This window comes from Punica granatum, chromosome 6, assembly GCF_007655135.1.
Source record: "Punica granatum isolate Tunisia-2019 chromosome 6, ASM765513v2, whole genome shotgun sequence".
In the NCBI taxonomy this organism is placed as follows: Eukaryota; Viridiplantae; Streptophyta; class Magnoliopsida; order Myrtales; family Lythraceae; genus Punica; species Punica granatum.
The window spans coordinates 5006235-5022390 of NC_045132.1; the positions used below are offsets into that span (position 1 = coordinate 5006235).

The 16156-nt window shown below is 38.1% G+C and overlaps 3 protein-coding genes across 6 annotated transcripts; 2 read left to right on the forward strand and 1 right to left on the reverse strand.

Moving 5' to 3' along the window:
* Positions 1-1820: 1820 nt before the first annotated feature.
* LOC116211443 (exocyst complex component SEC15A-like) lies at positions 1821-5954 on the reverse strand. Of its 4 annotated transcripts, none has more exons than XM_031545837.1 (3): positions 5751-5954; positions 2760-5174; positions 1821-2364 (listed from the first exon to the last, which is right to left on the reverse strand). In XM_031545837.1, the coding sequence occupies exon 2, from the start codon at positions 5156-5158 to the stop codon at positions 2789-2791; it is 2370 nt and encodes a 789-aa protein (XP_031401697.1). In that variant the 5' UTR covers positions 5159-5174; positions 5751-5954; the 3' UTR covers positions 1821-2364; positions 2760-2788. The 4 variants fall into 4 exon arrangements, with proteins under 4 accessions (XP_031401697.1, XP_031401695.1, XP_031401694.1 ...); XM_031545835.1 differs by having other exon boundaries at positions 1825-2253; XM_031545834.1 differs by having other exon boundaries at positions 1825-2263.
* A 4635-nt stretch (positions 5955-10589) lies between these two features.
* Positions 10590-11577, forward strand: LOC116209994 (snakin-2-like). Its single transcript, XM_031543770.1, has 3 exons — positions 10590-10816; positions 10948-10996; positions 11140-11577. Exons 1-3 carry the CDS (start codon positions 10727-10729, stop codon positions 11319-11321), a joined length of 321 nt encoding a protein of 106 aa, XP_031399630.1. The 5' UTR covers positions 10590-10726; the 3' UTR covers positions 11322-11577.
* Positions 11578-14211: 2634 nt separating this feature from the next.
* LOC116209992 (glutamic acid-rich protein) lies at positions 14212-16080 on the forward strand. The gene is made up of 3 exons (XM_031543768.1): positions 14212-14455; positions 14669-15144; positions 15252-16080. The coding sequence occupies exons 1-3, from the start codon at positions 14377-14379 to the stop codon at positions 15867-15869; spliced, it is 1173 nt and encodes a 390-aa protein (XP_031399628.1). The 5' UTR covers positions 14212-14376; the 3' UTR covers positions 15870-16080.
* Positions 16081-16156: the final 76 nt, after the last annotated feature.

A 16156-nucleotide genomic window follows, 5' to 3' on the forward strand; every position in this document is an offset into this window, starting at 1 on the left:
TTCCTTGGTTGAATTCTTTTTTCCCTTAAATACCAGACATTTTTAGCCTATTAATTAAGACTAAATAGGTTTGGCCTTGCTTCGGAATACTTCTAGTAAAAGATCATGTACGAAATGTTCAATAAATAACAAATTATTGAAGATATATTATATGAATTTTTCAATGTAAAATACAAATGGAAATGAACGGGTACCCGTACAGTATCAATATGGATTAATACAAAATCCGTAAAATCCGCGAGAGTATCAGCACTTATTGAATAGATCGGATTCAAACTGAGTTTACTAGGCCTATTGAATTTTTCTAATATTAGGGTGAACACCAAAAAGTGGAACCTGTACAATAAGCTCAAGGACACGGATGGATAATCAACTACTATTGCCTTAATTAAAACCTCTTGCCGGAAAAAATAACAGGTACTTTTCTATGTAAATTTATATTTTGGCTTTATTCTACGTCAATGATTGTTTTTCAAATATAAACTTTTATTTGCGAATATTGACAAAATTCATATAAGAAAATTATACAGTTCTAGAAGATTCTAAAATAATAGCTTTCAATTAAAAACAAAATCATTTCTGGATATTGATAACATCTATCTACCAAGGTTTTACAATTTCTAAAATATTTCAAACCATAACTTTCAACATAAAAGTACACGTTTAACCTGAATTACATTTTCTTTTTACAATTCATTTTGCACTTGTTTCCATAATTTATTATATTATTGTGCGTTTGTCATGCACTTTTTTTTAATGCACTACCCAACCAATATCTATAAACCCAGATGGACCTCATTTATCAAGGCTCGAGTCATCAAATCCATTAAGAGCTAAAACTCGTTCAATTATAAATTTTTTCGATTAATAAGAGTTAAATTCAAGATTATGTTTAGGAAAAAGTTGTAACGGATTATCTCATTAATCCGTTGCTTGTCATGTACTTTGAAAAAGTCTAACGGGACTGCACGTGCCACATGCATAACCACCTAACCCCAAATCTAACCCCCCCAATGCCACCAGTCCTCCCAGTCCCATGTGCATATCTGCCTTTATGCTTCGTCTCAAACTGTCCCTATCGATAATAGTTTTGCTCGTCTCTTTCTTAGATTGACATACCACTTTTTTTCAGATTAATCTTTTTTCTTCGATTTTGTTTTTAACAATGGAGCAGAAGATGTCAAGTAACATTGGATCCACAACAAAAGGCGGTGGTTTTTGTGGTTCTAACTGTACTTCCACAGCATTTGGAAATTGAAAGGTCCTAATTTCGAATTTCGTTTACGCTCTTCTATCAAAACAACTATTATAAGTGAGCTTTTTGCCCGAACTGTACTCAACTTTTGATGATGGTACGGTGCTAGGACAAGCGTTTACGCTGGTCGTTTAGTTCACCTAATATATTCGTGGTTGAATACGAGACTCTGAACATTACATAGCGAGACAATAAGATCACCCTATAGTTTCTCACCATTTTATCTAAAGAAAAACATTGAATCCCACGCCGGCTATGAAAAATGAGTGCAAATGTTCCATTATCCCTTGGTTCAAATTTTTGAATTAAAATGCGTCCAATCGGTTATAAATTCCGTAAAAATTTTAAAATCATATCAAAGTAGATTACACGCATGGAACATCTACGTGCTCTTATATGACGTTTGCACCCAAATAAGAATTTGATCATGAGTCTCCTACTAGATTTTCTCATCGTGCAACTACCAGACCGATCATATTGGATCACTGTAGTTATTTTATGGGACACTATTTGAAAGAGTTGCTCTTAAACACGACTTTTATAAATGCAGAACTGGAAACTGTAATTTCTTAAATAAATGGGTGAGTTTTCAACTGACACCCCTATAATTTCATTAATATTACGTGATAGCGTTGAGGTTCCTCGCTTACAAGTTGAGACCAAAGGGGGGCAATTACCGCTATAATTAATTTATTATCCCAAAATTAAAATAAATGAATGAATAAGCAAAATGTCAGTACCCTGCCAACAAACAACCATTTCCAATCTCCATAATTGTATGAATTTCTTGAAATTCTCTTGCCAGAATTTAGATTGCTCCATATCTTGATGGTACTCATACCAAACCATAAGGGATCGGGCAGTTGCCGAATCGGTTGCTTGAATCATTCTAGACTGGGTCAGCCAGCCCTGGGATATGGTCACACAAACCAGATTCATTGGTCGGACGAGGGCTGGCAGGGCTGGTTTTTATGGAGTTGGCGCCATGGCTAGACTTCCTGAAATACACTATATTTGAAGAGGTTATTTTCCACGCAGTTAGTTCTTTAGAAAGAACTCTGAAATCCCAGCGCAATGGATGAATGCAAGAGGTTTAAGATTCTGACATTCTGTAAAGAACATAACTTTGATTGGTCATACTCGGACCGGAAAGAGATCCACTCAAGGTTTAGAGGTCGACGACTATAAAGAAACGATAGAACGGGACTGCAATTTTATTCATAGAATGCTTCATGAAGGACTCGTTACTCTCCTGGGACTTCTTACATACTAGTTCTGAACTCCCGGAAGTTTAAGTCCGGATAAAATCCAGAGACTTTCCTCCACACGGTCCATCTCTTCTCAATGCCAACAGTTCGTACAAGCTACGTCCTAGAAAATATAAGTATCAAGACTGCCCTAAGTAATAATTTGAAGATACGGGTCAATAGCTGAGCTAAATAATCCAGGGTTAACTCTAAACTACTTGAGAAAAGAATGAATTGAATATGCAAAAATAAGAAACCTGAGGGTTCGGGAAAGCTTGGGGAGATCTCAGTTGAAGTCCTTGAGTCTCTTCTTAAGCATGTCCATGGACTTCTTCCGGGAGTTCTGCTTTGTGTTCCTGTTCGAGAGGCTCCCAAATATGCCATCAGCAGATTCCTTGAACTTCTCGCAGATTGTCGTCACCTTTTTGTAATCCAGTGTGTTGTAATTCTTCTGCCGAATGACCGGATTCATGAAATTCTCGGGCTGGCTGCTGAGAAGAAGATTTATGAGCTGCCTCGCCTCAACCAAGCACCCTCGAAAGCTCTCCTCTGTGTATACTGCACTCAATCCTGTGCTGTGGAACCTCTCATCTGCAAAGGTCTCCAACATCTTCAGATCATTGTTAATTCCCATCACTGCATTCACGTTGAACCTCTTAACGCTGTCACTCAGAAAAGCGGACACAATAGTGTTCGAGATGTGCTCAAAGGCGCCAATCCCGACCTTGTATTGAACATCGAAGGGCAAGATCTGCTGAGCAGTGGACAAGACAGTGTCGAGATAGATAACAACTTCATTTATGTACTCGTTCCCTCCCTGAGGCATCTCCTCCACTGTCCAGTTGATATTGTCAGCCAGAGCCATGAACTCGTTGAGCTTGGAGTTCACAAAGTTCAGCAGAGCAAGGTAAGCCTCATCCCGTGAAGTTCTCAGAACGACTTTCGCTGTTAAACTACGCTGAGGCCTCTCGGCTGCTCGAGTGGGGATACCACATAATTGGGCAGCATGACGTGTGAAAAAATCACAAGCCCTCTCGAGGAAAGATATGTCTGCTGCAATCTGCATTGCTTGAGACACACCAATATTACCGTTCTCGATTGTGCTAAGCAGAGCTTCATTCAATACATCAATCAACAGCTTGTCCAAGTACTTTCGGACTGTTTCATAGGAATTAGCTTGCGCACCGTACGACAAGTAATCAACTGAGCTCTTGATGAAGGACCGAACAGTTCTACAAACATCAGGGACCATGGCAGAGAACGGGGCAACATATGGAAATGCAGGCATAATATCCGAAGTCTGCAGGTGGAAGGATAGCACGTTGCTCTCATAGTCGGTGTCCTTCTTCATCACCATCTGCTCGTACGTGTCATTGCCCAGAATATTAACGAGCTGTTCCCTGCACTCCTTTAGGAGAAGCTCATGGTACTTGCTCCGACTATTATCAAGAGCCTCAAAGAGGGGCCCCACTTCGTAGCCATATTGCCGAAGAGTCGATCCAAGAAGAGCAACGTAGTCCTTTACAAGGAGGAGATGGGTCGCAGAATCCATATGTGAGAACTGCCCGTTCAACACTGACACCATCTTGGCAACAGCAGAGTCCCACATCGTCTCGAGCTGGTCAGCAAGTAAAAGTCCACCAGCAGTTCTCAGGACACGGTCCTCAACAATGAAATGCCCCGCAATTTGAGCGAAGTATGACTGGTAAGATTCGACAAAAGGCTGAGACGAAGATCCTTGCAGATCTGAATTAAGCTGTAGCATCCGATTGTTATAGTAGTAATCACGGAACTGCTGGGGAACCCCAAGACATATATGAATATGATACACGCGATAAATTGGTGTGAGATCAAACTTAAGTACGCAGTCCTCCTCAATTTCCTCAACATCAAGAGAACAAACGAAATCCCCATACCCAGAGAGGTCCTGTTCTTCTGCTTTTCTTTGACGCTCCAGCATCTCCTCATCTCTCTGACGGGATGAGGCAGTGTGTCCAATGGCAGTTTGACCAATACTTTTTGCTGAGCTCCTTACGTGCACAAGCCATTCGTTGACCTGGCTGCTCATTTTCTTCTCAATATGCATTTTTATAACTGGGATTCTCCTCTCGATGGCCAGTTTCAGGGTCAGGACAGGGATGTTCTGCAAGTAATTCTTCTCGATCAGATCGACAGTTTTCAAAGCAGGATAAAACTGACCCTTGGCGATATGGTCATTGAACTTTGAGCAAAGTTCAAGGACCTGCACGCAGTTCTTTGAGGTCCTTATAGCTTCCGTCACGTTCCTTTTGATCGAGTAGGCCTCTATAAGTTCCTCTACCTTAGCGAGAAGAGCCGTCCCTACCTCTTGCAATTTGAAGTTGTCACTGGCAAGCTCACCTTTCAATTCCTCGGCATCAACGAGGACCCCACGGAGCTCATCAACTGCAAGAATGAACTCCTCATAGTGTGTCTTGCACAGCTCCTCAATTTCTATTTCCTTCTTCTTCATGACGGTCTTGAGCTGCTGCAGGAGCGACTCAGGTCGCCCCATCTCGAATGCGAGCCTGACAATCGGGCCCAGATCCTCGCCATTGCTAATCGAAGTTGCAAGGACCAAGTCCTCGCTCGCATCTCCATTCTCCGCAACATTTCTCCTCTTCGCTTTGGCATTCATCTTGGAACTAAATTAACTAGCACAAAGAAAAATAAAAAATTGCATCAAACACATGAGCAGAAAATACACGAACTTCGGGCAAAATAATCATATCAGAGGACAAATAGTTGTTCATATGACAATAACACAGACACTGCTCATGCTAGTGAGCTATGAATTACCATAAAGAACTAGCAATCTCGGCAGACACTATGCAGGGAATTCACAAACTTCGGGCAAAATAATCGAATTGGAGAACAAATAGTTGTTGTATAACATAACACAAACACTGATCGCGCTAGTGAACTATTTAATAACCATAAAAAACTGGCAATCTCGGGGAACACTACGTAGAATAGTCGATTCGTATATTCCATCAATACGAACAGCAAACGACATCAGATCAACAAAATTAGCAAGATCAATCGTTAGAACAATCACGATAAACTTCGCTCACGACTATTCAACTGAGTCAACAAAATCACGCCGGCAACCAGAAAAAAAAGAGAACTTCAATCCAAATGCCGCGATTGTGATGATGAGAGAGGTGAAATTAAGGCTTTCGAGCTTCCATTTCTCCGATCGAAATCGCGAAAGGAGCTTACTTACTCACCTCTAAGAAGCCGACGTGGGGATTGCGACAGGATCAGGCGAGGTCGCGGAGAAATGCACGCGGGCGGATCGTTTCAGAGCTTGCTTCCAATTTCATGGCGGATGGAGAAATCTTCCACCCAAAGATGACACAAAGAAAGGAACAACGGCGGCAGCAATAATAATAAAAATAAAAATAAAATTATTATTGTTTTCTGGAAATCAAGTAATTTTTTCTTTTTTTAACAACACCACTTATAGGCTATATAACAACCTTATCAGAAAGAAAAAAGAAAAAACAACTCTATAACAACAATAATAACAGTAAGTAAGGACAAAAATAATATTATAATTATGATGGTTAATTTTTTTACTGCATTTAGATTATTCAATTAAAAATCCCCTTAATTAATTATTCAGGAAAAAATGATATTTTATACAGTCTAATATTGGTTGAATTAGTTTAACAGTGCCAGTTTGAGAATGTCTGAAGATCAGAATTCAGGTATTACCTTTCAAGCCAAATAAAAAATAAAATAAAAAGATCGGAATTCAGAACATTAAATACATGTATATGTATTACTATAATATATGATGAAGTGAAATTCAAGCTATACACGAAAAGATACATAGGGTATGTGGTTTGAAAATGTATGTTAGAATAATAATATTTCATATATGGAAAAGGCAACTCTCATCTCAGATATATATTTTTTTCCCTATTATTTCTTTTCAAAAATTATATTTTGAAGGACAACTTTTAAATACTTTTTAATTAATTAATAAGGAGAAATAATAAGATAATCTCTACCTCGTGAGATTTAGGGTAGGAGAATTTTTTTCTTTTCTTTTCTTTTTTAGAAATCAATGCTAAGAGTGCAGTACTCTTTAGTGGGCGATCTGACTCGAATTGAATGAGTCAATTCCCGTCGAGCTTTTGGATTTCAATAAAATATCCAAAAGCCACGTTAAAATAAAAAATAGGAAATAAAAATAAGCATACTAAATCCTAAGAATTGATGATGTATAGAAACAGCCGTACATGTTTAAATATAAAGGAAGTGATCTTCAACTTTTTCAATAAAAGAGACGCATGAAATACTGAAGGGATGAAGACGTGGGTTAAGCAGAGATCTAATGTGACTAGGCAAGACGGCCTTTCTCAGCTTGTAGATGTTAACATTTATTTTTTTGTTGGGTGATTGCAATGTCTTATTATTCTATGCCAATATTTCTTTTTAAAAGAATAGCAAAAATACCAAATATTATAAATTTTAAATGTATTTGGTCACCATTATCAAATAAATAGAGTAGTTAAGGTCGAGATGGTCAGTTGGGAGCTATTCTATACTATAAAATATGGCACCAAAAATAATCACCACGATTGTTTTATTTATAGCGATGAAATCCATTACTTAAGATCATAAATGTATACGTGTTTTAAATTCTTTTATTTTTAGATTCACACCCTCTTAGTTTGATTATCCATATTTTTTGCCACGCATCTTCTCGTCGACTCTCGATCTCGCCCGTGAACCAGCCGGATCCGTTTCGTATTAAACAGAACCGAATTGCACCGGTCAACCAAATAAAAATATAAATTAATTACTTTATATATATATATATATATATAAAGCCAGGCTACACTGTACGATGTCGTCTTCTCCTCCTCTTCCCAATTGAACAAGAGACAATCGAACCCAACATACAATCAGTCAAGTAGATGCCTCATCCCGTCAGATCTTGTTAGGGTTTGCTTCCTCTTGATTTCGCCATACTTTTGATGGATTAAGGAATCAAATCGATTGTTAATTGATTCTATTGTTGATGATTGATTTCATTGATCGATATGCCCAATTTCTTTTGTTCTTCTCCACCAGGTCGTGGAAGCTGGGTGAATGAATCAATCATGTTTCAATTAAATATATTTAAACCCCAGATTTGTATCAATTTCATCAAGATCAAGATTTTAGGGCATTCTCTCTTGACCAATTGGATTGATCTTGAGCTTCAATTGCTTATTTACGGTGATTTGCTTGACCAATTTGGGGGCTTGCAATTTTCAATCTTGGAGATTGATAATGGGGCTAACTCTAATTGAGGAAATCAAATAAAATGGCCGAATGTGGTATCCTTGATCACTGATTGATGTTGGGACAAATTTCCGGTTTAATTTCGAATCGGGTTTGACTTGTTTCAGCTGCAAGCGTTATCGGAAAGATTTGTGGTCGAAGGTATAACCAAAAAAAATATAGGTAAGGAATATTTGAGTTACATAAATATGAATACTTGTACGGTCCATATATTATCTACTAAAATCTAGTTGCTAAAATAAAAAATAACCACCACCAGTTATTATTTTTGTTATCAACCATGGTATCATCACCCATTCCTTCAAAGAAAATGGATTTGAGGGAAATGAGTCCAGAAAAGTAAAAAGAAACAAGAAGATCCACTTGCGGTCCCATATCAACAAAGGTTGGAAACTAATTAATTATAACCATTAGACAAATCCCACTCACCCACTTAATTCAATTGCGTTTCATCAAACTAATCTGTTTATCAGTGAATTGCGCGAGACTTTTATATTTATAAATTTTAATCAATGCTTTATGTAATATAAATTTGAAATACAATAAATTGATAGCTTATAGTAAATGTATTTCATTTTCAATGAGAATTTAGATTTTCAAGAAATGGAGACTTGAGAAAATGTACAATCATTTAATAAGATTTATATATATATATATATATAAGGGATGTGAATCAGAAATTAATTTCGAGCTGAGATATTATTTTTGAAAGCTCCTTATCGCTTGAATTGGAAACTTTTGGAAGCTCATTACTCGAGTGGAAGGCTCTCGTGACAGTATTTTGAATTATTCAATATATAGATTTTGCAATAAAAATCTTAGCAAAAATTTACCTGAAAATTTTTTTAAAAAAAGCCAAAGAAATTGTTGTGAGGGCAAAGTTCTAGTAAATCAGAAGAAGTCCCAAATAGCAACGTTATTTATTTCAAATGATTCGGCATTTGTTTCCTTTAAACGAGATCGGATCTGAGTGTTGTGAATAGAGAAAATCCACAGTTCAGAGAGTTTTACCCGTTAATGAGTTGACTAATCTCAAATTTAAATTAATCAGGACCCACTTAATTTTAGGATATCAAGTGGTGCACGCTAAAAAAAGAAAAGTGCCAAATATGAAAGTTGCCCTATAGTGTGAAACATGGTCTTCAAACCACTCCAACTTACCACTCTTACCTCGCATGTAAGGAAAGGAGGGGCAGCCCGAGGGAGCAAATTGACAAATGTGTAATCGATCCTCAGCAGTCAGCCCTCTTGATTTGGAATGAGATTGCTAATTCTAGTTTTTATCCCATCAGCCTTATATCTTTGATGTTTTGAACTCATTATGTTCGTGTGTCAAATATGCAATAAGCTTTTTAAGATGAGATAAGGCAAAATGGCCTTGATAAGTCATTCAGAATAGTTGGGATATCTTCCGTTTCAGCACATTTTATAGAGGTAGAATTGTTGATGCGATGTTAGAATTGACGAGTAAAGAGGTACATATGAGGAGATGGTTTCATGCCGCTCTCAAAGATCGTGGGTTGAGAGCTATGGGAGAATCACTAGCTTGAAGCCATATCTAAAAGTTGCGTCAAACTGTATCTAGTTAGCCATGCGATCACCAATATATAAGCAAACCTTGTGAGAATTTATTGTATATTACAACGGACTGATAATAATGTGGGTGTCTAGCATATCTAACTAGCTGGATCTCGTCATGCTGAACAAATCGTATTCGCTTATTCGTTTATCTCATTAGCGTAGAGGTATTATCGCAGGCCAGGATGCTAATATCTGCATTTAAAACATCCTCCTACTCTCACAAGGTAGGTGATACCTAGACATCCTTTGAATACGTAAGTTGATACTACAGCCTGCGATGCATGTACAAAGACATTATTAATGGGAGAGGAAATGACATCATTTAAGAACATTAAAGAGAACAAGAAAAATGGAGTTTATTGATATTAAAAATTCAATTCTCACTGTCTAGATTCTCTATACCCCTTATTTCTTCTCTTCCAATGTATCCATTTTTCAGTTATAATAAAGGTTTATGCATTTAGTACAAAAAAATGAAATTTTAATAACTAATAAAAGAGTACGAATAGTTATACAATGAGTATTGAACTTGTGACATCTTAGTTATCAGGCAAAGGTTATGTCACGTTGCTAGACACTTCTTTGATAATCTATTCCTTTTTAGATTTATGACTCTCCTTTATAATCGAAAATGGAAAAGGCAAAAAGAAAAAGAAAAAAAGAAGACAAAAAACAAAAGTTGTTGAACAAGTTGGCATGGAGATGGTATCCAGCTATTTCCAAGGCAAAGCTGGCTCCTTTCTGGCAGTTCAATACTGAGCTTTCCACTTACCTTCCCTGCACAGACTCTAATGTACATAGTCTTCACTAAAGATCTTAATTATTAGTTCTTCATGTTAAATGTTTTCCATTTTCTAATATTACTGTATTGCATGTCCATTCAAATATCACTACTACAATCTTTATGTAAATAAGATGGTCCCCCTCGTGTTTTACTGATCATCTCGTCAAAATCATGACCATATGATATCGAAAACGGGTCATATTCATCCCAATTTAAAGCCAACAAATAATGCGGGGGACCACGTGACTGAAAAATGGGAAGCATTACAACTCGGGCCTGGCCATCGTTGTACAAGCGAGGTCCTTTACAGCCGGATCACCGTCCTCCAGCAGTCTATATTCCAATTCGACGACTACCTGGTAAGATCTTTTGAATGCACCCTTCTCCAATCACTTCCGCCAACCGTCCCACATAACCACTATATAAATGCATGCATGCCCTCTTTATCTTCAAGTCACCGTTCACTAGCTATACTAAATTGTTCTCTTCTCGAATCTTACAAATCTCCTCTCTGGATATTGAAATCGATATTCCTTCTACATGATGTCCTCTACCCAAGTTACTCTGCTGGCTTTGGCGCTTCTCGTGTCGGTGATTTTCCTCTTCCATGTCACCGATGCTCAGAAAGTGGTAAAGATTACTTATTTCCGGAACCAACTTATCATTAATTATAACTATTTCATTTGCTGTCAGGATCTTAACGATGTAAGATATGAAGATGCTCGGTGATTAATTAGTACTTTCGGTAATGTTGTTGGCAGGATGGCTCTAAGGAAGCAGCTTCTCCTGTACCAGTGATAAAGCCCATAGGTAAGAAAAAGAACACTACTTCTCGTGAGAATTCGAAATATTGCACCAGGCATATCATTTAGCTTAGTCCGAGTAAATGATCAACAACATATATTTATGAGTTTATCTAATAATTATTGATTTGATTTGTTCATTGTCAATAGATTGTGGGGAGGCTTGTGCTGGAAGGTGTAAATTGTCGTCGAGGCCGAACCTTTGCAAAAGAGCATGCGGAAGTTGCTGTGCAAAGTGCAGCTGCGTTCCCCCTGGCACTGCAGGCAACTACGAGGCGTGCCCGTGCTACGCTAGTCTTACAACCCATAAATTCATCCGCAAGTGCCCTTAAAATTTGGTCTTCGCGTATTCCAACTTAGCGGGGCTTGTGCTACACATATATTGGGAGTTTCAGTATTGACGGTATCTTCTTATATATATGATCGTGTGTTCTCTGCACAACTTTGTGGTTTATGTAATTTTTTCGCGAATTTTATGTAATTATTCTGTTTTCAATTGTTTGAGCCTTACTTCCTAATCATGTTCAGCTACATAGGGATTTGATTTAAAGTTGATGAAAGATTGGAGGCGTCGTTTAAAAGTTTAAAGTTTGAAAAAGAGTATGAAGGGGCTGATGGGCACGGCACATATGTAAAGATGGCCTAATTGAAGAGTGTTATTCAATTTCACCCAAAAAAAAAAAAAGAAACTGTAATTAGGAAAAACAAAGAAAGTTAAACCAATTTCTCGATAAGAAGAGCTTATGACTGCTACTGAACATGGGAGGTCTCATCCAGTGATAATGGGTGTCGCAGGTACCTTACCCGAGCTCATAACATCTCGTTAACTTTCCATTTTCATAATTATATGGTGGCAGAGGCCACAGCATTTGCCAAATCCTCGAAAAATTGCCCAAATTATTGAAAATGAGAGGACCTCTTGATCTCGAAGGGAGAAGCTGGTACAGGAGAAGAATAGATCGCAGAGAGCAAGAATTTGATCACATATAATACTCAAGCAAGGTGCTTAATTTTACTCAGCTCGCTCGCATTAATTACCTCACCGTGCTGCTGCATAATCTGATCTATTTATAATATAAGAAAGCCGGTAAGTGCTTATGGGGATTCGTCTTTTGAAAACCCTCGGCTTGTGGTTAATCGTCTTTTAGATTGCTCAAAAAATCTAATTCTTTGAATGAGATTCATGTATCTATCTTGAGTAGCTCCAAGTGGATAAATACCTTTACCAAGTTCATGGACTTTGTTATCATATTCAAGAAATTTATTTTATAATGTGGAGATTCGTACATTTGACTTTTCATTTTCGATTAAATGAATTTTTCTATATTTCATTTGTAATCATATTCGTTAAATTTTGGATATATGTTCATATTATTTGTATGTATCAATACTTTTTTGAAAAATTAACGATGTGTTTGGTTTCAGAGTTAAAAGTAATTTTGATTTTGATTGTGGAAAAGGACAAATATTGTGTAGTGTGTTGAGTTAAAGTTAAAGTTAAAATTTTTATGATTTTAACATTGAAAACAAACATGCCATAAAAGTCTTTCTAGATAATTTAAAATAACTTATCAAAATACGTGATAGTTTGTCAAATTTAACGCATTTAATTTCCTATAAATAGTAGACTTAAGAACTCAGTTTATACCTGTCTTTATTTTTTTATTAGCTTTCTTGTACCTTACTCTTACACAATATCGCTATTAGGTAGATCTCATGCATATATTTTTTACGCGCTAAATTTACTATAAATAGTAGACTTTAAAATTTAATTTATACGTGTATCTTTTTTAGTGTTTTCTACACCTTACTCTTACGCGATATCTGGGCAAGATTTAATGTACATTTGTACATGTTGTTGTATATCCATAAAACCATGGTAAGTACCTATTAACATCATATGGGTTGATTTTCTGTATTTGATTATAAAAGAATTGATAAAATAATACCGCACGTTCGGGTAGAGCCTAGTTTGGTTTTATAACCATGGGATTTCACTCAAACCAAATCATGCTGCAATACCGTTTGGAAGCGCATTAAAAGAGTGCTCTTGTAATCATTGTCACAATTTCATTCTGAGAAATGGAGAGGGGAGGGTGTGCGCGCGGGATTAAACATAATTTCAATCTATAATGTATTCGTGCTAAGCGCGATTTCGTGTCAATTATATTTCATATTATTTTTTAGTTATATTTTAATATATCACTTTATTGTTTAATGCAATATATATTTGTTTTGTCTAATTAATTATTGACTTGCACCTGCATTATGTGCGGTATCGGGTAAAATATATAATATTTTTTTATTGCATACTTTTAAGATGGTAATTTCTTACTTAATGCGTCATTTTAATAATCCATGAAAAGATAAAATTATGCTATTAGTTTGGTGTAGGAGTACATGTCATAAGGTGAATTTGATCCTTGCCACTAAAAATTCCATACTTCTTTATTTAGATTTGGCTATTTTTGTAATCTTATACTAGGCCAAATCCCCTATAACCCAATATATGTGTGTGTGTAAAAAGGAAAAAATGTCACATTTGGTCCTTAATCTTTCACGCTTTTATCGTTTTGGTCCCAAACATTTTTTGTAACTCTCGTCCTCAATTTTTCGCCTTTTTCCACTTTGGTCCGGATGTCCACTTTCCATCAGCGCTTGCTAAGTAAACTTTTAATTTACGAATTTAATATTTACTTTGGAAAAATATCTTCAAATTTTAAAAATAAAATAAAGGAATGGGAACCGGCCCACGAGAAGAGCTGGTGAGGGAAAGGGCAGGGGCGACGGCCAGCAGCACCAACCCCCTCTAAAGTCACCAGCATCCACCCACGGCTAGAATCGAATTTGAGATCTCGGTCAATTTGGCCACGTCGGAGGCCACCTCTCCCATATAAGGAGAAATGGGGATTGCTTAAAAAGAGCACGTGACTTCTTCCCCAATGGACCCAATTGGAGTTCAGTGCCCACGGCCCAAAAAATGGTCCGTCGGCCATTTCAGAAGGGGAAGTGCAAGATATATATATATATATATATATATATATATATATAGAGAGAGAGAGAGAGAGAGAGAGAGAGAGAGAGAGAGAGAGGGCGCCCTCATTCAAAAAATAAGAGTAAATGGAAACTCTAACGGCTAGTTTCCAGCAATGGGTATTGGGGTCAGTCACGCTCTAACGGTCACATACCATACAGAAACGCCGTTCTCATTCCTTTAAAAACCCCATCACAGGGACAACACCGCATCGCTCTCTCTCTCTGTTTGTGTTTGTGTGATCGAAGCTTTTGGCTGCTTCTTCTTCTTCTTCTTCTTCTTCTTCTTCTTCTTCTTCTTCCTTGATCAGAAAAGCAAGTTTCGATTCCGAGAGCTCTCCCTGAAACCCAAAAATGGAGACCCCCAACTCGTCCATCAGAAGAGTCACGAGGTCGCAATCTGCCGCCAGTTGCAAGAATGTCCCCCTGTCCAGTAAGCCGCAAATCTCTCTCTCTCTCTCTCTCTCTCTCTCTCTCTCTCACTTGGTGTCTTGATCTGAATTTCTTGATTGATTTCACTCTCTCTCACCAAAATCTTAACTGTGGGGTATCATTAATTTTCATGCAAGAAGCAACTACGGGTTGTTCTTTATCGTTCAATCACGGATATCTGCGATGACATTAACTTTGTCTGACGATATGGCAGAGTTGATTGAAGACTCGGAGCAGATCCTTTCGAAATCGAGGCAGGGGAAGAATGCGATGCAGCACCAGCAACAAGAAATCAACAAGTCCTCCGCGCTTCTCGACATCACCAACAACTCCCCTATCGTCGGGCTCGCGATGGGGAGCTTGCAGACTCCGTCGTCTTCGGTTGCCAAGAAGAGAAGCAACTTCAGGAAGGTTATGACTCCTGGGTCCGGTGAGGCCCTGCTGAGGGGTCAGGTGAAGACCCTACTGCAGAAAGTGGAAGAGAAGGTTGAGCTCTCGAAGATCCCGCTCGAAACCCGACCCATCTTTCCTTACCTACAGGGCTTCGTCGACTCTCCTATGGGGCTACTTCTCGCTCCGACTCCTGCTAATACACCTCAGGTTTTGAACCTATCAGAGGATGAAAGTGCAAAGAATGGTCTCGACTTGGTAACGAGCTCTCTGAATCCCAATCAAGAATTGATTTCTCAGGTTTGTGCACACTCAGATCTTTCCACAAAAGTATTATTTCTATTGTCAAACGAACGAAAATTGACACCGGAGAGACCCTGACGTTTATAAACGGTGAAAAATCTTAGGTTGTGAATGAGACATTTGACGGGAAGGAGCACGGAGAAGAGAGTCTTGAGTCACAGAAGAGCCTGATAACCCGGTCCCTGCTACTGGACTTCTCTGACAAGTCAGAAATCTCTGATGCATCGGAGTGCTCCTCGGTGCTGACCCAAGCCGACGGAGACACCCAAGAGCACAACAAGGACAAGTCTCTCACTGATGAGGACAACTCGTCTGTTTGGTCTATTCAGGCCAATGCTAGCACCGAGAAGGAGGACTTCGATGAAGAAGCAGAAGAGGAGGAGGAGGAAATCGAAGAAGACGACAACGAAGACTATTATGATGACAATGATTTAGAAGAAGAGAATGGTGGGTCTGTGGAGGAACTATGCTCGGGAATTGAGAAGATATCGATAATGGCAGTCAAGTTCGAAGGGAAACACAAGAGGTTCGTGTACAACAATGATGATGAGATTGTCGGAGAAGAAGAAGAAGAAGAAGAAGAGAAGGAAGTTAGTGGAACTGGTGAAGGTGTCTCCTCTCCAAGCATTGTGAAGTTGAATGGGTTGCCAACTCCCAAAGGAAAGCATATGAGGTTTCCATTGATGGAAGAGGACAAGGAGGAGGAGGCTGACAGCTACTGAAGGAAATGGAATTCATGTTCTCAGTTCTTCTTCTTGTGTTTTTTTTTTGGGGGAATTGATGTTAGTTTTTCATCGACAAGATGAAAATAATTGCTGATGGATGATGAAGTTGTTGGGCTGAGAAAGGATTCTTTTTCGAAATAATTGTTTGATTGGCTCAATTTTAGTTTAGTTGTTCGTTCTAATTTCCGTAAGGCGCAAATTTGGATTAGTTGCACTTTGCCGCATTGTGTACAATGACCATTATGGATAAACTACTCCATCGAAATATCTCACTATACATATAA